Here is a 26,684-nt window from a genome sequence, read left to right as displayed (position 1 = left end):
CTATTCATTTTTTGTGCATTCTGACAATCTTTGCCTTTTACAATGTTTAGACCATATACATTTAATTCAATTATTAGTATGGTTGTTTTTTTTTTTATCAAACAACAATTTTTAATGGTAGAATCTAATCCTTCCTCTTTAAGTTCTAACAGAAACAATGTAGTTGATGGCAATTTTCTTTTTTTTTTTATTATTATACTTTAAGTTCTAGGGTACATGTGAACAACGTGCAGGTTTGTTACATATGTATACTAGTATGGTTGTTTTAAACTCTACCATCTTACAGTTTGTTTTCTCTTTGTCTTATCAGATTTTCCCATTTTTATTTTGAATTAATTATGCTTAGTATTCTATTTTATCTTCTCCATTGGCATCTTAGCTATACCTCTTTTTTTTTTTCAGTAATTGTCAGGAGTTTAAAATATTCATCTTAATACATTCTACCTTCAAATAATAACATACCACTTCACAGGTAAAAGAAACTTACAACATTATACTTCCATTTCTCCCATCTATTATCTGTGCCACTGTCATCATGTTTTACTTCTGGGTATTCTATAAAGCCCCAAATAATTTTTACTTTAAACAATTATCTTTTTTAACTTAAAAAATCTAGAAAACGTGTTTTTATATTTATCCACATTTTTACCATCTCATGCTCTTTTCATCTTAATATCCAATGAACACTCATAAAGAAACAAAATCCTTGCTCAATTAAGATATTTTTCTTCATAATCACAACTGTTCTCAAATCTTGAAAGCTCTGGTAATGATGATTTAAGTTCTCCCACATGGAATGACTGTGGCTGGTAAAAATTGCAATGAATGAGGGAATTTTAAAATTTTATTTATTGGCTCTTAGTTTATCATGTAGAAAATATCCTCCATGAGATATTGCTATAATTACAATCCAGCCTTGGGAAGGAAGCTCAGGGGCTGTGAATGGAATCCAAATCTGCCTGAAATCCTGATCCAGACAGACTTAATCTCTTCCCTCAAAGATTTCAAACACTGCAGTCTTCAAACTACATCCAAGAAAATCTTCATCCAAGTAAAATTTCCCCCAAATATCCTTTCTCTACCCCACCTTATCCTATAGTTAGGGAAGAACCCAGGGCTGAATCACTATCCTCATACCTTGCCATTCAGGTGAGATCAGAACCATTAGTAACTTCATCTGCAAAAGAGCTTGAAACCACACTTTCAAGAAATAGTATTCACATGTGACCTGATCCTAGACTTCCAGTAAGAATGACTCAGAGTCTCCCAGCTCTGAAATACTGAAGTATTTATTGGTCTTAGGGTATTCTCGGGAAGGTGACAGTGAAGGATGCTTCAAAGGAGAACAAAGTATAAAAGGCTCAGTGAAGGGATAGTGTCCATATCAGTGCTACCAAAGTGTCAACATTTATTCATTACCTTCCATTTGTTGGAAACTTTACTAAGGAATGACTATTTTAAGGCAAAAGATAAGGAGAGAGCTTGAAGGGTCAGCAATTCAGTCAGCCACTGGGGTAGCGAACACATGAAGTGAGAAGAAAAGCTGAGATGGAGTTTGTAGGGCAGCTGGAGTTCAGATCTCTCCTAAGTCCTCTTCTGTTCAGGTATTTTGTCACCTGCAGCAACACACAGTTACTGTCATTCCTGGGTTCACTACTGAAGCCCAGATCCATCTTCCCCACTCCCTTTATACCTGATCTTCCCATTTCTCTGCCCTGTTCAGGTCCCGGGGAGAAGGTGGTCATTCCTGCATATGCCCTGGTGAACAGCGCATAGGAGCCAAGGAGTTCCCTAAAGTCATCAAATTTCACCCTCAACCCTCAGCTGACTTTGAGGCCATTCTACATGCTTCATGTCTCCAAAGTATCCTGACAAGGGTAAGGGCCACATTACTGAGGGCAGAGAAGAAGCTTAACCCTGCAAAAAACTTGGAAGGGACAAACATCCAAACCATATCAATGAAGGCAATGAAGGAAGGATACTTGCTCACATTGTGTAAACTGCTCTTTGAAAGGATTTCAAAACCAAGATAAATTTTCTAAAATGATCTCTGTTGAACATCTGACAGCAGCACTTCCTCCTTCCTGGAATTCTTTAATTCCTTGGCTTATGTGACAACATATTCTAATTATTCTGCCTCTCTGATTCTTCTCCATTTTTGTTAAATAATCCTCTTTTGATATTTTGTTAATCATGTATCTTTGCATTAATTTTGCTTTTTCAAGATATTTCATTAAAATATGATTCACTTTTATTACTGAGTTCTTTTGGTATCTCCCAAATTTTGCACCTAAGTCAAGTGCATCCCTTATATCACCCTAGTCCCAGCCCTCCTTTCCATACTTCCTCTTAACATCTGACATTCTCCATTCACTTTATTCTGTTATAAATCATTATAGATATAATTATAAATTGAGTGAACAAAGAAAAATAAGGAAGAGTTTCTCCTACTGGATACTAACACACACTAGAATGTCATAGTAATCAAAATACTAGGACACTGGTACAAGAAGAGACAAACAGAACAGTGGAACAAGATGGCACCCAAACAGAGGCCCATCTGTAATGGGAGCTTTCAGTACAGCAAAGGACATGCCATAAACTTATGGAGAAAAGGTGAACTATTTAGTAGTTGTGGGAACACTGGCCCTTTATGTAGAGAAAAATAAAACATGCTCCCCATCAAACACAAAGATGAATCCTAGATGAATTAAAGTAATAAATGTGAAATTTAAAACTACAGGAGATATTTTAAGAGTATCTTTGATATCTTACAGGGAAGACTTCTTTTCAAAAAGACATGCAGGCAGGGCACAGTGGTTCACACCTGTAATCCCAGCACTCTGGGAGGCTGAGGCAGGTAGATCACAAAGTCAGGAGATGGAGACCATCCTGGCCAACATGATAAGACCCCACCTATACTAAAAATACAAAAATTAGCTGGACATGGAGGCACATGCCTGTAATCCCAGCTACTTGGGAGGCTGAGGAAGGAGAATCTCTTGAACCAGGGAGTCAGAGGTTGCAGTGAGCTGAGTTTATGCCACTGCCCTCCAGCCTGGTGACAGAGCAAGATTCCATCAAAAGAAAAGAAAAGAAAAGAAAAGAAAAGAAAAGAAAAGAAAAGAAAAGAAAAGAAAGAAAGGAAGGAAGGAAGGAAAGAGAGAGAAAGAAAGAAAGAAAAGACAAGACAAAACAAAACAAAACAAAACAAAACAAAAAACTGCTGATGGCCTTCATTACAAAATATTAAGGATTTATCTTCAATAAAGGAAACCAAGGAGAAAGTTACCAGAAGTCAGATTAGGGGAAAACATTTGCAATGCCTACAACTGACAAGGGACTACTAGCAGAACTATATAAGGATCTCCTGCAAATCAATAAGAAAAATATAGAAGCCCACAGTATGGGCAAATAATTTGAACAGGCAATTTATAGAAAAGGAACCCCCAAGTGGCTAATCAGTCCCAATTATAGCCCCAATTATAAGCAATTAAAGAAGTGCAAAATAAAACAGCATATTTCTTTATGCACATGAAATTGGCAAAAGTTAGAAAACTGGATAATGTCTGGTGTTGATGTACATTTGGGAGTTGCAGGATATTTCAGGTACTGACAACAGAAGTACAGATGAGTATAGCCATTCTGATGAACAGATGAGCAGTACTTAGTCAAATTAAGGAGCTGCATCTCCATCAACCCAGCAACCCCTTTCTAGGATACATACATTCCAGGAATGCAGATCAGGTCCACATGCATACGCAGGTCCATGTGAGATACAATCATCGCTTGCAATAATGGAGATCCAGGGATAATCCAGGAGCAATATAGATACGTGGATTGATATGATTTGGATATTTGTCCCTTCCTAGTCGCATGTTGAAAATTGATCCCCAGTGTTGCAGCCAGGGCCTGGTGGGAGGTATTTGAATCATGAGAGAGACTCCCTCATGAATAGCTTGGTTCCCTCTCTAGGGTAATGAGTGAGTTCTCACTCTATTAGTGCGCATGAAACCTGGTTGTTAAAAAGAGCCTGGCACCTCTTTCTCTCTCTCTTTCTCCTTCTCTGACCATGTGATGCACCAGCTCCCCTTGCCTTCCACCATGAGTAAAAGCTTCCTGAATCCCCCAACAGAAGCAGATGCCGGTGCCATGTTTCTCGTACAGCCTGCAGATCTGTGAGCCAATTAAAGCTCTTTTCTTCATAAATTAGGTAACTTCAGGTATTCCTTTATAGCAATGCAAAATGGACTAATGCATGGACTTATAGAGCAAAACATTATGGAAGATTTGGAAGAAACAAACTGGATGTACAAAATTAGATCTATAATTTAATGTCATTTTGGCTAATTAAAATACATGTACACTGAACACTAATACGTATTATATAGGATCTATGCAAATGAAAGGAAACAGCAAATTCATTAAAATGTTCGCCTATGAGGTCGGGGTAAGAGGTTAGATATGGGAGTAACGACTGGGGATAAAAGGGACCAAATAAATCGAGAGAGATTGAGAGCTCGGAGGCACCAATGATGATAGTATAATGAACTGAGAAGTCCTTAACCTTTTGTACCTGATGTCCAGCATGAATAACAACAATAATAATGAATTAGATGTGGTCATCTGCATGGAAGTTCACTATCTAATGCTAAGAGAATTCCCAAAACACTTACAAATATAAAACATGGTGAGTGTTATGAAAAATAGAAAACTATAAGATCTCTGGAGGGGCATTTTTTGTGTGGCATTGCCATGGAATGAGTCCAAGTAAAGACAGTAAATAGTACAGGTACCCACCACACTGTGTTGTAATTATATATAGAAATATAGCTCTGCCTCCATTAATAGACAATGGACTCTTGGAGAATTTGAACTTGGTCTTTTCCTTCACAAAATAGGGTGTATAGTATAGTGGATAAACAGTCTTGGATCTAGACTTTCTGGACTGGAAGCTAGCCCTACTACTTCATAGCTGTGGGAACTTGATCAAGGTGCTTAAGGTCTCTGTGTATGTAAAAAGATAGAAGTATTTCTCATGTGAAATGGTGAAAATAATAGTACCTACCTCAAAGACTATTTGTGAGAATAAAGTGAGTTAATAAACATAAATGCTCAGAATAGCGCCTGAGCATATTAACTACTGTTAGTTATCAATGTTGTTGTTGTTTTTATGCGGCTGAATGCTTTTAACCCATTAGAAGATCAATGAACAATTATCGGATTGAATTTTTCCTCCCTTCCTTACATTCTACAAATCCTAGAGCCTTCTCTTTACATTCCCACCTTTACAGTACTTCACAGGGGCCCCTGGGCCCGGGGATCACGGCCAGATCGCAGAGACTTTATGATGAGGACAGTGCCCACGATGATGCCCACTAGGCCCAGCACCAGGCCCAGGGCACAGAGCACAGTCTCCGTTGTCTCAGGCATCTGGATTGGCTCTTGGGCCTCTGGGGGAAGAATGAAGAGATAGGGTCAGGAGGTGCAGTGAGGGTGGTTCTGGTGTGGGATGGGTATGGGAATTGAAGGTTATGGACAGTTAATTGGACATTAGGATGAGGAGAGGACTGAGACCTGGCCAGTGGGGAAAGCTGGTGCAGAGGACACCAGGTCCTTGGAATAGAGGATGCCAGAAGATTATGGAGAGAAAAGGAGCTGCATACCCCAGTGTTTGAGGAGCGGCTGGTCCAAGCCCCAGTGCTCCACCCTGCAGTCATAGTAGTCCTCGGCTGAGGGCACAAAGGTCAGGTAATGGAACTTGTGGAAGCTATAATCTGTTCTGGGCAGGAAGAGGCTCTCAGCGACACCCTCAGTGACCGGCTGCCCGTTGCACAGCCACGTGACGTTGAGCACTGGAGGGAAGAACTTGTCAATGTGGCAGATGAGGGTGTTGGGTTGGCCCAGCTCCACAGGCTCCTTGGGAAACACGGTCACCTCAGGGGGATCTGGGAGGAGAGAGCACCAGGTTAGGCCCCTCTTCTGGGATGAATCACAAAGGCTCCACTTCTTGTGGGGGAGGAGGGTGGTCCTCTACCTCAGCCTTAGATTTTATGGCAGCTCTGAATCACAGAGAGGGGTATCACAGCACTGACCAGCCTCACTCTGCTCACCTTTCTCTCTCCTGAGAAGAGAGGATGCAAGCCCTTGCTGTAGTGGGATCAGCCCATGGCCACTAGGGGAAGAGGATCACACAGCAGGGGGCACTTAGGCTTCCTAGTCTAAGGGTGGCAGAGAGGCCCTCTCATCCCTTCCAGTTGGGCTACAGAGGAAGAGGCAAAGATAGGCAATACCATTGGCGGCCTGAGTGTAGTTGGAACGCTGGATCGTGTTATTCAAGTTGTTGTTCAATATAGCAATGCTAGCCAGCCCGCCCTGAGCCTCAAAGGAAAAGGCTCGGCCAAACTCCTCCAGATGCCAGACGGTCTCCTTCTTGTCCAGATCCACATAGAACATCTCATCCTCATCAAACTCAAACATATACTCCCCTGTTGGTCTATGTGTCTGTACAAACATGGCATAAGTTGATACATGGTCCGCTGCATAAAGAAAATAGAGAAAAACATGACAAAATGTCAATTTGAATATGCAAGTGGTGAAAGCTAGAGAATGAATAAAGACTTATGAATATAAAAAGAAAGAAGGTAAGAGGTCAAAGGCAGGGCATATGGGGAAGAGAGACCAACACCATTAAGGAAATAATACAGAGCAGTTGAGTAGTTATAAAAAGAAAGGAGCGAAGAACAAAATGAAGTTTATCATTGATAAGTCAAGCTGCTTCCTGGCCTTTGAAAGTCTGGGCATCCTGACCCTACAAAATAGCAATAGTAACAATGACAGCTAACATTTGTTGAGCACTTACTTGCGCCAGGCATCCTTCTAAATACTTTACATATTTCACTCGTTGAATTATCACAATAACCCTATGAAGCAAATACATAGCATACTATTTTACAGGTAAGGAAATGCAGAGAGGTTATATATTAATAACTGGCCAAGGTCATACAGCTACTGGTGGAACTAGTAGATTTTTTCTACCCTTAAGGTCTTAATTCTTCTAAGACACAGATGTAAAATTGTTTTTCGAGTCATGGGGTGGGAAAGTGGACATTTTATTTTTCTTATTGCAGAAAGAGAGAAAAAATAGAAAATTGGGAGGACAAAGAAAATATCCTTCAAATTTTAGTGTTCTTGACAGTTTTAAAGTTTCTGTCTTAGTTTATGAACATGAAACTAGAATGTACAGCTTTGTTGCTAATATTTTTCACTTGGGGCATATAAATTCAAAAGTACAATACAGTTATTTTGGCATTTGTTCCAAACTTTTTGTTTCCTTTTAAGAAATATTTTAACATTTATTTTATGTTCAGGGAGGGGTACATGTGCAGGTTTGTTGTACAGGTAAAGTCATGACTCGGGGGTTTAGTGTGCAGATTATTTCCTTACCCAGGTACTAAGCATTCTAAACTTTTCTCACATTTATATTTTGATTTTTGTTTTAGAGGCCAACTAGAAATTATTGCTGAGTTGGAAATACCTGTAGGATTTAATTTATTTTGTTTCTTAATCTGTATTAGTTTGCAAGAAGTAGCAAAGATAAGAGAATAAATGCAATTATCATCATGAAAGAAAACAATGAATGTATATGTGAAAGTCTGGGTTTAGAATGATAAATGCATGAGAGCGAGAAGGTACTACAGGGCTCATTGGCTCTCACCTCCCAACTCACGGATTTCCCTGTGAGTTTGCAGCCCTGACATGTGGGGACCCAGTCTGTGCTTGGCCACTTACAGTGACAGGGAGAATGACTCTGAGTCTCAGAGGAAAAGGCTCAGCCAAACTCCTCCAAAAGGTCTCCTGCTTGTCCAGATCCACATAGAACATCTCATCCTCATCAAACTCAAAAATAAACTCCCTTGTTGGTCTATGTCTCTGTACATGTATGTACAATGACTCTCTGTCACTGTAATTGTAAGTGTCTGGAGGATAGGGTCTGTGTCTTATTTTGCACTGAGAATGACTCCCTGTCACTGTAAGTGGCCAAGCAGAGAGTGGTATTTCAAACTAAACAAATTAAATTAAATCCTATAGGTATTTCACAAGGAAACTTAGCTTCCTTCTCAGTTTAAAGGACTCAAAGGATTCATCAGGAAAAAGAGGGTAAACTAAAAAGACACAACGTCCTCTAGCAATTATTGGGAACTCATCTTCCTAATACGTGAATGTTCCTTATAGTTTTAAAAATGCTTTTTAAAAAACACTTTCACAAGTTCTGCAGTCTAAAGATCAACCAGATATTAAACCGATTATTTTACTTCAAAATATCATTTCCATTTAGACAAAAATGTGTATTAAAAGACTACTATACATCAAACACTGTTAGATGCTAAACATTCAAATAAAAATAACACATAGGTCCTGTTCTACAGACTTGTACAATTCACAGAAGGAAACACAAGAGACAAGACAATAGCATGTTCAGAATAGTAAGTGCAGATACGTGGGTATACACAAGATGCGATCAAACAGCACATCAGGGAAGGCTTCCTGGGGAACAGATAGCTTCAATGTAGACATTCAGAAAACAGGGCAAAAGCCACTTCTTACAGGGAAGACAGCCTGACTGGGAGAAGATACTGAGTTTACTGTGGGGCTATTGCAGTAGACGATCTGGAAGTCATCTAAGGAGAAATAATACATAGACATTTGTGGATGATGGGTGGTCTCTGGAGAGGAGTTTAGGCCAAGGAACTGACAGTCGTCAGAGGCAGGTGCAGGTTAGATGAGATTTTCCAGGAAGAGTGCCAAAAGTCAGAATTGCAGAGATCTCAGGGTATAATGAGAGAATATGATAATTAAGAGGTGATTTAAAGGATGATAAGGAGGATCCAGGGAAACAGGAGAAAAATAAGGACAGGGTAGTTCATCAGAAATAAGTGGATTACAGTGCAAATATTATCAGTAACTCAAGTCAGAGGCACTGAGAAGAACCCACTGGATTTGACCTTCTGCAGAGGTTCCTGATGGCCAAGATAAGAGGGTCCTAAGGGATGTACCGGAGGCAAGTGAGAAGCTTAGCTCCAAGTGTGAGGACACAAAGGAAGTGTCTCTAGGGTAGGATGCAGACTGAAGTCACGGTTGTTTTTTATCAGTTGGTTTGCACTTATGTTTTTAAGGTAAAGGACATGTTTAAATGTTAAGAGACAAGGAACCACTGGGGGCAGGGAAGCCCTGAAGAGACAGCTGAGCTAATTAGGAATTTCTAGGAAGAATCCTAAAAAGTATTCAAATCTATGAAGAGATGCCCATTGTGGTGTTTATTGTAACATAACATTAGAAATAACCCAGGTGGCCATGAACAGGGCAATAGATATTTCTGGTCTCCACAGCCTCACCTCCTGTTTATTCTACACATCTTAAATAAAACTGTCTGAGGCCAGTGTGCATCTTGTATGTTATGGATTCTAACCTTCCCCATCACTAGGTTTTGAGATGACAGCATCATACACAGGCTTGATGTCATTCTCCCTGATGTCAGCTATGGGAAGAAAGAGCATTCACCACAGTCCATCTCTGGCTGAGTCCTTGCAGCTCTCCAAAGTCTAGGCCCGCCTTGCAGTCCCGGATCTCTCAGAACCCGAATCACAAGGCTATCAAGACCATGCAACACTGCTGTCTTGAGAGAGGAAAGCTTGTGACCACCCACAAAGACCCAGGAAGGGCCCTATGGTCCTAGGAGAGACGGAGGATGGGAGGATACATGAAAACTCAGCACTTTCTCTCCTAATGCAGAGCCCATAGCTCGGAGTTCCTGTGAAGCAGCCACAAAAGACAGAGGCTGGGGATCCCAGAGAGATGGGAGGGGTGTGGGGGCCCTGCAGGGCCCTGGTAGAAGTTCACTGTGTGCAAGAATCTGGGGAAGGCAGTGTATGACCCTCAGAGCTGGGTCTGGACTTCAAACTTGGCTCGTTGATCTGCTGTGTAACCTTGGAAAACGTATTCATCTTTTTGAGCTTCAGTTTTTTCAAAATAATTTCTAAATAAAGGGAATGATTTCTAAATGAAGAGAATAATATCTTCATTGAAGTGTCCTGTGAGATGTAAATGGGGAAAGAAACTATGCAGGCGTGTCATAAATTCTGGCTGCTATTGCTGTTATTATTATGAGGGCCAGAGGGAACACAGACTATCATGAGGGCCAGACAGATCAATGAGCCCCTAAAATCTCTGATTCCTGAAGCAACAATTGATGTAAGCCTCCCCATCACTCACCCCGACGCTCTTGTGTCCTCCTGAGCACTCACCCTTGATGGCCCCAGCTCCTCCGAGACTCAGCAGGAAAGCCAAGGAGAGGGTTCTCAAGATAACAGCTCTGGTCTGGAACATTCTGTCTTCAGGGCGCATGTTATAGGGTCTATAATTGATGACCGCGAGCACAGGAACAGTGATGAGGAACTGAGGCTGGGTGGAGGCAGATGAGACTCTGAAACTGTGGGCTTCTAGCACTGGAAATGGTCAAAATGGAGAGGAGTCAGCATGGCTGGGCTTCACCAATCAGAGGAATAACATAGCTGACATTCTCTGTTGCTGGGTAAAGAGGATGCTGGAAGGTGCTGGGGAAGAGATGGGAGAATTTTAGGTACCAGCGTGGTCAAGAGAGCTCCAGTTCACAGCTCGTTTTCAGAGTTAGAGAAAGAGATGTGGAAAGATAAGTCACACCTTCTTCTGATGGCAAATGTTTTCCATTATGTTCCTTCTCCCCACCCCCACCCCCATCCCAGGCAGTCAGATGATCTTTGATGGTTTTTGGTCACTATATTTTAAAGCATGTTTTATGTTACGTTGTCAAGTTTACAAAAATATTCTGCTGATAATTAAGAATGAATGCTCTATCTAATAAAATATGTAATTAATCTTTCTTTCAGGTCCACCTCCCTGAGATATCTACTTTTAATTTAATCATTTCTGCAGAAGTGTTATAATTTCTATTTAGTGGTTTTAATTAACTCGAATGAAGTTGATCTTTAAATATTTATCTATTCCTGGTTACCTTTGTTAGTGAAATTTCTAGATAACTTTTATTATTCAGATATCTTAGTATTTGACTTTTCCTGGTGTTTAAACAGGTATTTATCTTTAAATTACTAGTCATGTTATTTCATTTTCATATAAGAATACCCAGGACAGCATTACCTGTGGTAACAATGTACACCCATATTTTGATCTTGTTTTTGAGAAGGGTTTCTCTAATGCTTTTCTGTTACAGGTAATGTTCATTTTTTAATTTTATATTGTCTTTATCATATTTAAGAAAATATTTTTCTAGTCTCATTTTAAATATTTCAATTTTGAGCTATTTCTTCGACACTCATAGAGAAGATCACAAAACATTTATTATTTAATGTAATGATGAAGTACATAAATTACATTAATATTTTATCTTATTTGTGGTAGCCTTACCTTGCATAAATAACAATTACTAACAGATTAGCACATGAGAAATGCTGTTATTAGTGCTTTGCACGCATTACCTCATTTAAACCTCACATTACACCTGAGGGAGGTATTATTAATGTCTACTGTAAAAATAAATTACCTGAGACATCATCGAGGAATTAAGTATCTGTCTAATTATGGCAGATAAATGACAAGGAGAAGAGTCCCATCCAGGCAATTACTAAAAACCTGAGCTTTTCTCCACAATCCTTTCCTGGCCCCTCAATCCTACTGGACACCTTCTACTACATAATTATTTTCTTATCTTGCATTTTACATGGTAGCCTTCTATTTACATTTTAATATTGATTTAAAGAAATTATGCCAATTTGGTTCTTTTTTGAAATTAGAATTGGTGGTCCAACAGGATCACATTTACAAGTGTCTAAAGTAAGAAGTAGTGTTCTTTGTACGTTTGTAAAAATATTCACTATAAACAAAATAGAATCAGATGCTTTGAAGGAGGTGGGGTCTTTGATGATTCTTTTTTCACTTTCTTCCTTATTTGCTAGTCAATTTATATTCTCTATGGGCTTTATTTTTCCAAAGCAATTTCAGACCTATCAATCTCATTTGATCTTAAGAGCTTTGCTATAAGGCAGGTTCTATCATCTCCATATTGAAGACAAGGAATCGAAGTCCAAAAGAGGTAGTGTCCTTAAAGCTGCATACTTACCTGGTAGGGTGAGTGGTGTGTTCATGCTTCCGGTGTTAGGTCCCTAGACTGAGCCCTGCTAACCCTGATGAGAGTCCTGTGGAAGAACCTGGTATCTCCTGCACATCACAGGACTCACAGACCTCTGGGAGAAAGTAAATATAAATGGGTGCTAATCTTAAACACACCCTTGGACAAAGACAAGACAGACAGACTCCAGGCCTCATTTGAGTTCTGGGATGGATACTCTAATCCCTCTAAACCATGCCACTGACTGACCTTTTACACACTGAGATAGCATTTCTTCCACACCAGGCCATGTCCTGTGAGTGTGTGAGGTGTGGCAGAATTGGGGAAATGATAATCCCCGTAGATGGCCAGCAGAATATTTGAGATCACTGTCAGAGCAAAGAAAACACATCATCTCCCCCAACCTCATGACTTACTTGACTGCTTAAAATGGGTGTCACCATCCTCCATCTGTCATCTTAACTGCATCACAGGTTTTATATTTTCAGACCTTTCCCACTAACCGTCTGCCCGGTGAGTGATGACTCATACACAGCTCAGTGCCCATTGGTTATTTTCTCAGACTCTGTCCAATCCCAGGGTCACAGAAGACTACTTGGGTTCATGGTCTCTAATATTTCAGACAGGAGCTCCCTTTAGTGAGTCCTTCTTTTCCTGACTGCAGCTCATTTCATTTTGCCATCCTTTTCCAGCTCCATGATGGTTCTGCAGGTTTCTGGGACCCCCCAGACAGTGGGTCTGATGGCGGTACTGATGGTGCTGCTCACATCTGTGGTCCAGGGCAGGGCCACTCCAGGTAAGAGCAGAGCTGCCATTCCTGGAGGGTCTGGTTCAGGGAACAATTCCTAGGGGACTTTATCTTTAAGGGATCAAATTCTGAGACAGGCTGCGGGGGCTCCCGCCCTAAGGAGTGTCCTCCCTTCCCAGCTAGAGAAAGAGGTTCGTCCCCTATAGGATAGCTTGTTATCCTACAGGCCTATTCTCTCTCCAAGGACATGGATACAGCAAACAGAGAGAGGTGCCCAGTGGTCAGTATGCTTGTCTTTGGGAAAATGGGGCCAAGAGATCCAGGATAAACTTGATGGACAATGTTTACAGAGAGAGAAGGTGGCAAGTGCAGGCTCCTGGGCATGCTCACATCTGCATCCAGCCTGGAGGGGACTCAGGCAGAGAGCCCTAAGCTGGAGTGTCCAGGCTCTGAGGATCACTGAGGATTACGTGCTCATGAAGAATGCCTCTCATTCCCCAAGGTTGAGCAGGAGCCCACACCCTTTGGACATTGAAGGCAAGATGGGAGGGAGGGTTGGGGACAGGTTTTAGCCCCTGAAGGCATTCTCATTAAAGGTACTTCTCCCAGCCTCCCCGGAACTTGGTGAGAGTACTAGAGGGGGTTGAGACTTGTAGGAAGAATTAGATGAGGTTGTGTGGGTGCATAACAGGGATTGAGTGCAGGTTATCAGACAGCCAAGAAAGCAGTAACCAAGTGAAAAATATCTTCTTCCTGCCGCCTCCCTGTGGCTGGTGTAATATTATGGCATCTATGATCCATTGTTTTTCTCTCAGGATACTCTCAGGATATTTCTAGTCCAAATTTACACCAACACTCTGAGAGGAAGGACTGTAAAGTAGGTGCCTTAGTTTTCCACTGACTTCCACCTTTCCTGCTTACACCCTTCCTCCTAGACCCCTTCACACCCCTCCTAGGACACACCTAGACGGTACTGACATCATGTCACCTCCTTATCTTTCAGGGTAGCAAGGTTGGAATCTCCTGAATACAGCCCCTCAAACCCTAAAACCTCTTATCTATTACCTTGGATTCATTGTCCGGGAAGGGGAGGAGAACTTGAACTTGTAGTCACAGAGGGGTGCTGAGAACTAACCAGTAGGACGGCTCAGCCCTGGGAACTGCAGAGGGGTGAGGCTGGGGAGAGAGGAGGTTGGAGCAGTGCTGGTGACACTGAACAGAGTCCAGCAGAAGGTAAGGGGACGCAGCGCCCCCATTCCATAGGCAGAGCTGTCATGTGGGATGAGGGACAGTGTTGGGAGCCACCAAGGTAACCCAGAGGTGGGAGAGCAGAAGGGGGCATGTGACGCTGGGCAGTGGATAGGAGGAGGGGCAAAGGCTAGGTTGAGGTTTGTAGGGGGAATGAGATGAGGCAGTGGAGCCATGTGACAGGGACTGAGGGTGTGTTACTGCAGCTCCCTGCATAGAATGAATGTTCAATCAAAACCTGCTGGAGGGAGAGCTGGAGCCATAGGGGAGTAGGTAGAGAGGGCAGGGCCGATTCCACAATTCCCCGTATGCTCTTACAACTCCACACACATCCCAAACTTCAAACAGGGCACAAGAGAAAAGGGCTGAGGAGCCGGGCTGTGGCTTAAAGAGGCCGAGGGAGGAAAGCTTGGCTGAGACAATCCATAGGGAGCTAGAGGTTTTTACTATCTTCTGTTCTGAGTGAGAGATGAATTCATTCAGATCAGTGGTTTCAAACTGTGCTCTGGGCAACTCAATTGTTAAGAAACAGGGTAAAGTTTCTTATATACCAAAAAAAAAAAAATGAAGATTTCAAATTATACCATAAAACCCCTCATCGCTTATATCTACTTGGCAGGTAAAATTCCATTTCAAAAGTTAAATGTATTTTAAAAATTACCTAAGACTGGGTAAATAAAAAAGGAATTAAATGCTGCAAAGAAAAAATTCAAAATTCTTATTCTTGAGTGAAAAAATATTCTTTTACTGGTGATTGAAGAGGAGAAACAAAGACTAACAAAAGAAAATGGGAGAATCCACACTCAGAGCGGGGCAACTGAACAGGGAGGGGCGGGTGGATGGCAGAGGAGGAGGAATTTGGTCTCAAGGAGCTGGGGGGCGCTGGGCCTGGAAGTTTATGGGGCTGGGGCCCAAGGCACCAGGAGAAGAGGCGGGTCAGGATATCTGAGTCAAGGCCTGGGATCTTGCCTTAGCAATGACACTGGAGACTAAAGGTGGACTCTATGGTGCCCCTGAGCCCAGCCCCACTCCATCTCCACTGTCCTCTGCGACTAGCTATGCAGCTTTTGTGAGGGTTGATGTTAATAGACTGGAGAAGTTAATTTGTGGAGCATGAAACAGATGAGCAGAACAATCACAGCACCTTAATTTCCCCAATGTGCCCAAGAACAGAGCAGGCCTGAAGAGACTCAAACAGAAACAAACATGTGCCACGTCACTAATACTTCTGTGTAGACACACACCTGCCAGACACTGCTCACTGGCCTCCCTAGGAACAACAGCATGTGGGAAAGGCTGCCAAAGTTCTTTATGTAAAAATTACATCAATGCCGTCTTCCTTGGCGCTGCCTATGGAGCTGGCAGCCATCTCTTCCTCCGCATCGTGGCCTCCCTCAGACTCCTCATGCAGCCCAAGATCCTCAAAAAGAGGACCAACAAGTTCATGCGGCACCACTCAGACTGAAATCTCAAAATTAAGTGTAACTGGCGGAAACCCAGAGGTCTTGACAACAGGGTTCTTAGAAGATTCAAGGGTCAGATCTTGATGCCCAGATCTTGCTTATGGGAGCAACAACAACAAAAAACACATGCTGCCCAGTGGCTTCCAGAAGTTTCTGGTCCACAACATCAAGGAGCTGAAAGTGCTGCTGATGTGCAACAAATCTTACTGTGTTGAGATGGCTCACAGTTTCCTCCAAGAACTGCAAAGCCATTGTGGAAAGAGTCACCCAGCCGGCCGTCAGTCACCAACTGCAATGCCAGGGTGCACAGCAAAGAAAATGAGAGAAAGTTCACGTCCACATTTTGTGTTTAAATAAAACCATAAAAACTGTCCAAAAAAATTAGATCAATTCCTCTAAACCCAAAGGACTCCACTCCAACAGGTCCCTGGTTGTTGTGGTGATTTTCATTGTTTAAAATATTTTCCACATCTTTTCACACCAAGTTTTTCTGCAGCCATGTTTGAAAATTAACTTTCAGGCTACAGAGTCTTTCTTATACTAAAGTTGAAGAAAGTTTTAAGAAATATATTTCTACATTTCCTAAATGCAAAACAACAGGAGCAGGTTGAGGAATTCTCAAGAAACTGGTAGAGAAGAGAGAGCGCCTAGCTATGGAAAAGAGAAAGAAGGAAGGGAGGGCTTCCTGGAGGAGGTGGCATTTGAACCAGGACTAATATCAGGATGGAAATGTCAGGCAGGGAGTTGAGTAGGGGGAGCAGCTCCGCCCTCCACGTCCCCAGCTCCTCCCGCCCCTGGTTTTTCTCCCAGCGACCCCACGTGAAACGTCTCCCCCTCCTCCTCCAGCCGCCAGCAGAAGGGACTGCCTTCCCCTCAGTGTTCGCCCCTCCCTAGTGATCACTCATTCCCCCTGAGCAGTGAATCTCATTCTTTTCAGTAAATTCTCTCTCTGCGTGGTGAGAAAACAGGCCTGGAGAGGCTCAGCGACCTGCCTAGGACCACAGAACTCGGTACTAGGAAAACTCCTATTTTAAAATCCAGCCCTGCGTGGGAAGATTTGGGAAGAATCGTTAAAATTGAGAGAAGGGGGGAGAAACGGGATTAGGTGAGAGTGGCGCCCCCGCTCATGTCCGCCCCCTTCCCGCAGAGAATTACCTGTACCAGGTAAGGCAGGAATGCTACGCGTTTAATGGGACACAGCGCTTCCTGGAGAGATACATCTACAACCGGGAGGAGTACGCGCGCTTCGACAGCGACGTGGGGGAGTTCCGGGCGGTGACAGAGCTGGGACGGCCTGCTGTGGAATACTGGAACAGCCAGAAGGACCGCCTGGAGGAGAAGCGGGCAGTGGTGGACACGGTGTGCAGACACAACTACGAACTGGACGAGGCCGTGACCCTGCAGCGCCGAGGTGAGTGAGGGCTTTGGGCAGGGGGTCCCAGGGCAGCCACGGGGGCCCGAGCCCAGGGCGCAGAAGCAGCCAGGCCGGCCTAAGGGACTTTAGTGCCAGGCAGAAAGGGGACTTTGGGCTGGGGATTCATGGGTGAGCCCATCTGGAGCTTGTCAGGGGAGCGAGCGTGCGGACCTCAACTGGGCTGAGCGTGGAGTGAGGAGGATAGGAGCAGAGAGACCCCCTGGACTTCATCAGGCCTGGCAGCTGACTGCATGTGGGGTGAGGGGAAAGGAGGCCACAGGAGAGCGTGCAGGGATGTGGTGTGGAGATGGAGGTGGAGATGGCACAGCAGGCCACGCAGAGAAGAAACCTGCAGGGAGACGGCTGGGTTTGAGGTTCCTGAGGGGCCAGATGGATGGTCTGATGGTCAGGTAGACAGAAGGGTCTGCAGCCAGGGAGGAGACTGGGCTACATGAGACCACCCAGGGAGAGGGACCCCGGGGAAGAGCTGGATCCCGGGAACTGGACAGTTGTGATTTGGCCAAGACAGAAAAGTCTGTGAAAGAGAGAAAAAACAAAAACAAACAAACAAAAAAACCCAAGTGCAGTGTGAGGAGAGGCCCGCAGAGAAGAGTCCTGGAAGCTGAGGGGAGGGAACCTCAGCAGCATAATGGACAGCGGTGCCAGTGACTTGGAAAGGTCAGAAAACAGAAGATGGAAAGTGGATTTGGAAACCAGGGACACCTGGGGAGAGCAGGTTGACTGCGGTGGTGCAAGCTGGAATGGGAGGGGGTGGATAAGGCTGAGTGTGGCGCATCCACCTCGGGGTTGAGATGGATTTTATTTGTCCTGGGCTCCCCATGGCTGGCACAGGGCAGTGTCTGAGCTCATTCATCCTTTCCTTCAGGAAGTCTGGGTGTAAAGGGATGGAGAGAGGTAAGATGTGTGCAGTAAGAGGATTTCTTAAGGATAAGACAGGAGGGCCTTGGAGCTTTGGCTTCCTCCTGTGAACTTGTGGGGTGAGGAGCCTGGTGCACCAACCTGAGGGACCTGAGAGCAGCATCAGGGCGTGGGGTTGAGCCCTTGGGCTTTTTCTTAGAGAGAGGAAAAAATGAAGGGAGGAGGAGGAGGAAGCTGGGGAGATCACATCTTTGATTTCCTTGTTCCTGGAAAGTGAAAGGAAGTGCACCTGCTAGGAGTGAGAAGGTGGACACATTGGGTGGGGATGAGGTGAGTGACATGAGCTTAGGAAAGTTGCTGAGGTAATGGTTGAGAGACGTGTTCAAATAAAAGTAATGCGATTGGCAAAAACTGTTACTAAGACTTTGTAGAGGCACAAATCAGCAATGTGGCAGCATTTTCTTTCACAGTAATCAACTGCCAGATTGCAGAGAGCCCTGATGCCAGCCTAAGGAGTGTGGGTTTCTCCTCTAGGCCCGCAGGTCCCCAACCTCACTGCTCAGAGGACTCTCCTGGAGACCCTCTGTGATGCACAGATCCCCAGACTCACTGCCCTGAGACTCAGATTTCCTGGGTGGGGAGGTCTGGGGATCTGTTTGTAATCAGCTCCCTAGAGGTTCCCATGTAGCCAGATAAGTATTGTCAGAACACCGAAGATTTTTGAAAAATGAAAAAGACAAGGTTGGAACTGTGTCTTCAGAGTACTACTAAGGGTGCTGGGTAGAGGAGAGACCAGAGGCAGGGAGATGAGGTAGAAACTGCTATTATTGTCTGGGAAATTGCAATGAAGGCATGAATTAGAACAGGGAAAACACAGAGGCAGGGGAGAGGTGGGAAGGGAGAAGAAAGGAGTTGTGACAATTCCAATGTGGATGCCCACCCAAATCTAGAAGTAATTGAGCAAATGTTTTCTGGGCATTAGAGAAGGCAACTAGAACAAGCAGGAATCTTTGCCTTGGTGAAATGTATTTGAACTGGGTCAGAAATGAGGCCACTGGATATCAGGCCTTAGCTCCAGGAACCCCTGCAGGTTACTGATGTGCTCCAGGCTGACCTGCTCCCATCAAAGAATATTGAGCAAGATGCCTCTCATGGAATGTTCTGGGACCTTAAAACAGACACTTAAGTATTCCCCCTGATTTCATGGTTCCCAGGAGCTCTATGGGGAAGAAATTGTACATAATTCACAACTGAGATTTAGACATGGGTTGAATAGTCTAGTGGACATTGAGTTTACAGAGGTGATGAAGTAGTGAGACCCAGGTGCCCCTGAAATAAATTCACATTAAGGGAAGAGGCTGGCAATGTGGATCAGTCTGTAAACAAGGCAAAAATACAATAGGGAGTGAGGGTTGTGGGTCAGTTCAAGACTGCTTTTACCTGGCCCAGCCCCATGTCAGGGTATTTGTGTTCTCCAGGAAGTAGAAAGGAAAGAACTGAGTGATTAGGGACCTAGAAGACTAATTTGAAACACTCCTCTTGATGAGCTGTTCTCTAGGGGATTCCTCTGAATGAGCTGTTCTCTATTGGATTTCCCTGAATGAGCCGTTCTCTAGGAGCACTTGACCCTTTTCTGTGTTTGTTTTTTGTTTTGTATTTGTGTTTGTTTTTGAGACAGGTTCTCACACCGTCTCCCAGGCTGGAGTGCTGTGGCACCATCATGGCTCAGTGCAGCCTCAACCTCCTGGGCTCAAGTGATCCTCCTGCCTCAGCCTCCCATGTAGCTAGCACTACAGATACAGGTACCACCATGTCCAGCTAATTTACTTTTCTGTTTAGAGATGGATTCTCACTATGTTGCCCAGGCTGGTCTCAAAACCCTGGGCTCAAGTGCTCCTCACGCTGCAGCCTCCCAAAGTGCTAAGATTATAGGCATGACCACCCTGCCTGGCCTTTTCTGCCTTCTGAGGAGGAAAAAGATACTGGTGGCAGAGATCCAAAAGAAAAGTTGCAGGTGGCAGTTGTGGAAATCGACCTGAGAACAACAGAACGAGCTGGGGCACAAATGCAGAGATGTAGAGGGAGGCAATACATCTGCGAGACCTTCACGGGACCTGAAGACACAGCACAGAGGAGGAACTCGGAAAGGACGGGATTTCTACTATTCAAGCATGTAGGGGCTCAGGATATTCTGTAAATATGAAGATTTTGAGTTTTTGTAGGTGAGGTAAAAAAATACATAGGTTATTTACAGAATAAGACATGTCAAGCTCTCTTCATTTTCTTTGAATTTTCATGAAATAAAATTATTAGATTAACCCACCATAATTCCATTCTCTGTGTATCTTAATTTCAAGATATTATTTGAGTAAATTTTGCGTCCTTTGTATCAAGATAGAACTTTGAAAAGATAGGTAATTTCACAGTTGGTTAAATATTCTTTGCCCAAATTACTTTGGTTAAAGTTTCTCCTAAATGCACTACAGAGTGCAAACTGTCTCCCTGCCATTCCCCTATATGCTTACTAATTATTATTTTATTCAAGATCATCCATGCTCTACTTGAAGGTCTGTTTCTATCTTTTCAGTGTTACCCCTACCCACTACACTAATCACATTATTCCTATTTTCAACATCTAGGATCAATTACATAGTGAACATGCCTAAGAAATAATGATCAGGCCAGAAGCAGTGGTTCAGGCCTGTAATCCCAGCACTTTGAGAGGCCGAGCGGGCGGATCCCTTGAGGTCAGGAGTTGGTCAAGTGCTCCTAGAGAACCAGCCTGACCAACATGGAGAAACCTTGTCTCTACTAATATTACAAAAATTAACCAGGTGTGGTGGCAGGCACCTATAATCCCAGCTATTCGGGAGGCTGAGGAAGGAGAATTGCTTGAACCCAGGAGCTGGAGGTTGCAGTGAGTCAATATTGCGCCACTGCACTCCAGACTGGGCAAGAGAGCAAGACTCCATCTCAGCAAAAAGAAAGAATGAAAAAAAGAGCAAGATTATGCCTCAAAAAAAAGGAAGGAAGGAAGGAAGGAAGGAAGGAAGGAAGGAAGGAAGGAAGGAAGGAAGGAAGGAAGGAAGGAAGGAAAGGAGGGACAATCTCAAACGCTATTTCACTATTTTTCTTCTCCACTCCTAGTCCAACCAAGGGTGAACATTGCCCCCTCCAAGAAGGGTCCCTTACAGCACCACAACCTGCTCGTCTGCCACGTGACAGATTTCTACCCAGGCAGCATTCAAGTCCGATGGTTCCTGAATGGACAGGAGGAAACAGCTGGGGTTGTGTCCACCAACCTGATCCGTAATGGAGACTGGACCTTCCAGATCCTGGTGATGCTGGAAATGACCCCCCAGCAGGGAGACGTCTACACCTGCCAAGTGGAGCACCCCAGCCTGGACAGTCCTGTCATGGTGGAGTGGAGTGAGTTAGTCTCTGATGACCCTCTAGACCCCACCTCTGAAGAGCAGGGACTCTCTGGCTCTGGGGTCCACTCATCTTGTCTTCTGCGTCTATACCCTGGGGCCATGTCCAACGCCATCTTTCTTCTGTACGGGCTCCTGAGCGTAGTTTCAAACTGGGACAATGGAGACTTGCCTGACCCTGGCCTAGGGGTCCTAAGGATTCATAGTTCCTCTCCTTGTCAGAGAATCTAGGGACACAGACACCTTCCTGAACTGACCTCACACATAGGAATGGATCTCTTCCTTCAGCATTTTAGCCTCTTAGGCATTTTGAGAGGCAACTTCCAGAATCAGCATTTGCCACCTGGTTGAGATCACACCCCTGTTCCAGATATGAGGGTGACTCTTTCTGAATTTCCTCTTAAGCAAGCTTTTCCCCTGGCACAGTCCTCGTCCTAATATTCTGCATCAGGCTCCAGAATTTCAGACAGGACGTGAATAGGGGCGCAGCTGGTGAAGGTAACACTAAACCTGGGTCTGTTCTTCCCAGAGGCACAGTCTGATTCTGCCCGGAGTAAGACGCTGACGGGAGCTGGGGGCTTCGTGCTGGGGCTCATCACCTGTGGAGTGGGCATCTTCATGCACAGGAGGAGCAAGAAAGGTGAGAAGGCCTGCAGGGTGAGCGGGACTTACCTTCCCCTGGCATATTCACACTTACTCCATGATGAGGGGTTCAGACAGAAAAGAAAAGTCAGAAAGCTCTAGAGGCCACTGAAATCAGATAGTCGGGGAACAAACATGACCTAAAGCGAGAGAGGTATCCCAGGCTAGGATCTTAATGCAGCCAGATGCATGAGGTCCCAAGTACTCAGGCTCTTGCGAGGCGTCCATTGAGTGATGGCCAATGGAAATTGGTGGGATGGAAATGTTTCTCAAATTATCTGAGGTGGTTTCAATGGCTGAATATATAACCTTTCCTCTTTCATTTCAGTTCAACGAGGATCTGTATGAACAGGTAATATTCCTGCTTTGATTTCCTTGTGGGGTGGGTTGCAGGAGGATATGAGTCCTTTCTGTGCAATGTGGCACTGAGGCTCCTCTAGGAAGAGAATCTCAGGCCTGAACCCCTCTTTCAACCTCAGCTCTCGGGTGAGTGGGGAAAGAGCATTGCATGGCTCCATTGCTGAAGGAAGCAGAGATCAACTCTGTTCTTTATCAGCCTAAGACTCAGCCTCTCACCATAATTTTTCTCTCTAGGACTTAAAGAAAGGAGGCCCGCAACCTGGGATAACTTGTCCTTTACCCCCACAGGGTTCCTGACCTCACTGAAAAGACTAATATGCCTTAGAACAAGCATTTGCTGTTTCGTTAGCACCTGGTTCCAGGACAGACCTCCAGCTTCCCAAGAGGATACTGCTGCCAAGAAGTTGCTCTGAAGTTAGTTTCTATCATTTTGCTCTTTGATCCAAAGTACTGTTTCTCTCATTGGGCCTCCAACCATGTTCCCTTCTTCTTAGCACCACAAATAATCAAAATCCAACATGAGTGTTTGTTTTCCTTTAAAAATCTGCACCAAATCATCTCTCGTCACTTTTCTCTGAGGGTTTTAGTAAACAGTAGAAGTTAATAAAGAAGTTCATTTTGGTTTATGTGTAGGAAAGAAGAGAACCATGAAAATGGGGATGTGTTAACTATTGTATAATGAGGCCTGTTAGACATGCCACTCTTCTGAATTGACTGTATTTCAGTGAGCTGCCCCCAAATCAAGTTTAGTGCCTTCCTCCATTTAGGTCTCTGACCACTATTCTTAGCTATTCCATAGTGAGCAGACTGCAAATCTGCCTGATAGGACCCATATTCACACAGCACTAATTCAACATATACCTTACTAAGAGGATGTTTTATCATTACTATTAAGAAGTTAAATTAATATCAGAATTTAAAATTATAAATTTTATAAATCTAATACACTTTAACCATTTTCTTTGCATGCCATCACAACTACTACTTAACCAAATATGACTTGGCCTTTCGAATGCATTCAGTAGATGTCATTTGTCGTCTAAGTTTGCATTCATCCACCAGCCTAGGCCTCCTGTCTTCATTTTCATACAGACAGAAATGCCTCTGCACTAGGGAAAGAGCAAAGAAATACGTGTAGCACTTTTCTTCAAACACTGGCCTTTTTGTTTTTTTTTTTTTTTTAACAATCCAACATTGTTATGTGTTTTGCGTCTCATATTGACACCTTTCAGTCAAGGTAGAGGACATGTTTGTTGTAAACTTTCTTTTTTGTGTAGAGGATGGATTCTTCACTCCTGATACACATAAGCAGTGCACAGCAGCTCTCTGATACATCCAGTTGATGCCTTCAATCTCCCTGGCTTCTTACAAGCATCTTCTGGGCCTTGTGTGTCCCTGGGCGCCTGTCCCTGGTCAATTCGCAAAAACTACTGTGCTCCTCTTGCCCACCTCCCCTTGCAAATAATATCCACCATATGGGGACCGGCTGCCTCCAATTCCAAGAGAGGTGGGGCTGAAGGTACAGACTTGGGCTTCACTGGCACAGATATAAGTAAATATAGCTGGAGTCTACAGAGAGGATGGACTAAGTGAGGGAGTCAGGAAAGAGAAGCCACCCATAAGGATAACAAATTATGTCTCATAATCCTCTTAACCTAGGGAATAGGACACAATCATTTTTTCTTTTTAAAACATCCTTATCCCTGCTCAGCCTCGTTTCCTCAAAAACTATAAAGGAAAATGCTACTGACTTGTTTCTGTGTAGTAATTTCAGCTGTCACATAATGAGGTAATGAGGCCAGTATATAGTAAATAAATGAGGACCCTTTATCTGTCTTATTTTCACTTTGGCTTCACAGGAAACTTGTGAGAAACCTTTGCAGCAGAAAATTAATATGATTTTAATCCAGGGATTCAACGATGGAAGGAGGTCATGAGAATAGCAGAAAGTCTTCAAATTGAGATGACTATGAAATCCTCAGAGCCAGAGCACATAAATTCTACCCTCAGAGCCACGGAGCAGTCAACATTCCAAACCATATCCCATCAGAGTCATTCTGTTCCATGCTTGTCACCTGTACCCACGTTACAGGTTAGGGAGTACCCAGAGTGGAGTGAACAATCTCTGGACTAACACCTGGCAGGATCAGAAACTGAGGGATCTGCACCCACATTGCAGGAACAGGATATGTGCTCTTAGGGAACTGACGGTATAAGGAGATAAGGAAAGGCCCTGCAGTCACAGAAAGAAGACATCAGACATGTCTCACTGTGACATATACAGGTGTTTATGAAACTCTGGGATTTCTAAGGAAGAATGCAGTGCAGAAAAAGGTCCCAGAGGAGACAAGAGCTGAGAGACCATCCAAATTGGGAACCACCTTGTCACTAGACTTCAAATTTTCAATATTTATAGTGTTTTCTAAGAGTCAGGCCCTTTGCTGAGTTCTATGTGCAGCAGAATCAAAGGCAGCCAGGAGGCAGAGGAGTCTTGAGGTACATCAGTCACGGGGGCTGAAGAGCAGAGATTCAAAGGAAAGCTGGGACTGGAGCTTTAAAGGAGAGATGAAGCTGGTGACTCCCCTGTGTCAGCCTCTGACTCAGAAAGATGAAATGCAGTAGCACACACCCCGTGGGCTTACTCCCAGCTGAGTGTTGTATCCCCCACCACTTTCCACCTGGTCTCTTCATTTTCTACCCCTCACAGTCCCCTAAGGAGAAGGTGGTCCACCCAACAGATGATGCACCCCCAGATGGTGATCAAGGGGGACCCTAAGGAGAAGTCATTTCATCCTCCCTTTGTGCCCATTTGTCAAGTAGCAGTGAGGCTGAGCCAGGGGATGGTGAAAGTGGAAGGAGGTGGGAGTTGGGCATGGGCTGTGAAGATGCTCTTTAAAGGGATTCTAATAACCACTTGCTACCAGGTCAGTGAACACTTATCACAGTTGACGCCTTTTGAGCACATCACATTGTAAACTGTCCTTGAAAGTCCTGTGCACTTGGCTTATGGGATGAAACATCCTTCTAGTTCTCCTGTCCCTCAGGTTCTTTGAAGTCTCATTGAGCACCTTCCCTTCAACTCCTTTTACACAGTAAGAATAGGATCAGCTGTGCTAAAGTAACAAATACCCAGATATCCAGGTTTGGCTCACGCTACACGTCCAAAGTAAGTTGTCCGGGAAGCTCTGCTCATCATCTTACTCAGGAAGCCAGGCTGACAGGCTTTCTCCTGCACCTCTGCTCCCAGAACCTCCCCAGAAGAATGAAGGGAACCTAAGAAATCATTCACTGGCTCTTAATGATCCCTCCTAGAAAGAACACACTTCTCGCATCTCATTTTCCAATGTAAATCACATGGCTGCAACTAACTTCAAATGAGTGGGAATCCTTGAAAGTGGAAAATATTTAAGAAGTACCTATTAAATAAATAATAAAATACTTCTACAAGAGATATTTATGGAAGACCTACTGTGTACCAGGAGCAATGCTAGGCATTATGGATATCAGTAGCCTTTGGCTCCTGAAAAGTTTACAAACTACCTCCTGGCCTAAGGAGAGGCACAGGGATACTGGCAACGGTCTATTTCTTCACCCAGGTGCTAGTTACATGAGTGCTTGTGGTGATAATCATTCAACGTACGTTCTATTGGTTTGTGTGTTTCTTCCAAATGTCCCCTAGCTCACAATAAAAGGGCTTAAATAGAGAAGTAAAGGAGAATTTGGAAATTTGAAGCAAAAGCAAGAAGCCAATGAATCAAGCACAAATACTGAGTTTTGATAAAGATTGGAATAAGAAACATAATAAATGAGATAATAAATAGGACTTTTGCAACTGAAGTGTAATTAATAAGCAAAAAGTCAGGCTGAGAAACTGCCCCAAGGAAAATATGATGGAGCAAACAATAGAAAATGTAAAGGAAAAGTGAAGAGAAATGAAGGATAGAAACAGACATCTGACATCTTGATAATTAGACATCTAGAAAGTCAGGGAAATAGCGGAGGGAGAGGAAATAACTGAAAACATAATGTTTAGTCTTTATAGAAAGATGAAATAAGTTCATTCAAAATGCTGCATAGAATGTCAGACTATTTGTTAAACAATTTTGTTAGAGCGAAATGACTGAAAACAAACGAGATAATTATGTGAATTAAGAGGATGGAAAAGTAGAAAAACAGCAAAAAGAAAATACACATAAACAGTAAGGACAAAAGCTGAATTCAATGAAATATAAAAATAGGGGAGACAAACAAAATCAAATTTTGAGGCAATGAAAACTTAATGAGACCTCTGGCAAGACTCCTAAGGAAAATACAGGAG

General features: G+C 43.6%; 2 protein-coding genes across 5 annotated transcripts; one reads left to right on the top strand and one right to left on the bottom strand.

The window, feature by feature from the left end:
* Positions 1-1,273: 1,273 nt before the first annotated feature.
* Positions 1,274-10,491, bottom strand: MAMU-DPA (major histocompatibility complex, class II, DP alpha). Of its 2 annotated transcripts, XM_015136066.3 has the most exons (5): positions 10,305-10,491; positions 6,294-6,539; positions 5,667-5,948; positions 5,287-5,453; positions 1,274-1,616 (listed from the first exon to the last, which is right to left on the bottom strand). In XM_015136066.3, the coding sequence occupies exons 1-4, from the start codon at positions 10,402-10,404 to the stop codon at positions 5,299-5,301; spliced, it is 783 nt and encodes a 260-aa protein (XP_014991552.3). In that variant the 5' UTR covers positions 10,405-10,491; the 3' UTR covers positions 1,274-1,616; positions 5,287-5,298.
* A 2,321-nt stretch (positions 10,492-12,812) lies between these two features.
* On the top strand, positions 12,813-22,883 carry LOC114675357 (HLA class II histocompatibility antigen, DP beta 1 chain). 3 transcript variants are annotated; one of them, XM_028842594.2, is made up of 6 exons: positions 12,813-12,977; positions 16,788-17,051; positions 21,081-21,362; positions 21,894-22,004; positions 22,335-22,358; positions 22,655-22,883. In XM_028842594.2, exons 1-5 carry the CDS (start codon positions 12,878-12,880, stop codon positions 22,352-22,354), a joined length of 777 nt encoding a protein of 258 aa, XP_028698427.2. In that variant the 5' UTR covers positions 12,813-12,877; the 3' UTR covers positions 22,355-22,358; positions 22,655-22,883. The 3 variants fall into 3 exon arrangements, with proteins under 3 accessions (XP_028698427.2, XP_077856425.1, XP_077856426.1); XM_078000299.1 differs by having other exon boundaries at positions 21,894-22,021; XM_078000300.1 differs by lacking the exon at positions 22,335-22,358 and having other exon boundaries at positions 21,894-22,021.
* The last annotated feature ends 3,801 nt before the right edge of the window (positions 22,884-26,684 follow it).

This window comes from Macaca mulatta, chromosome 4, assembly GCF_049350105.2.
Source record: "Macaca mulatta isolate MMU2019108-1 chromosome 4, T2T-MMU8v2.0, whole genome shotgun sequence".
In the NCBI taxonomy this organism is placed as follows: domain Eukaryota; kingdom Metazoa; phylum Chordata; class Mammalia; order Primates; family Cercopithecidae; genus Macaca; species Macaca mulatta.
The sequence above is the reverse complement of the archived record's forward strand: the minus strand, read 5'-3'. Positions and strand labels throughout refer to the sequence as shown.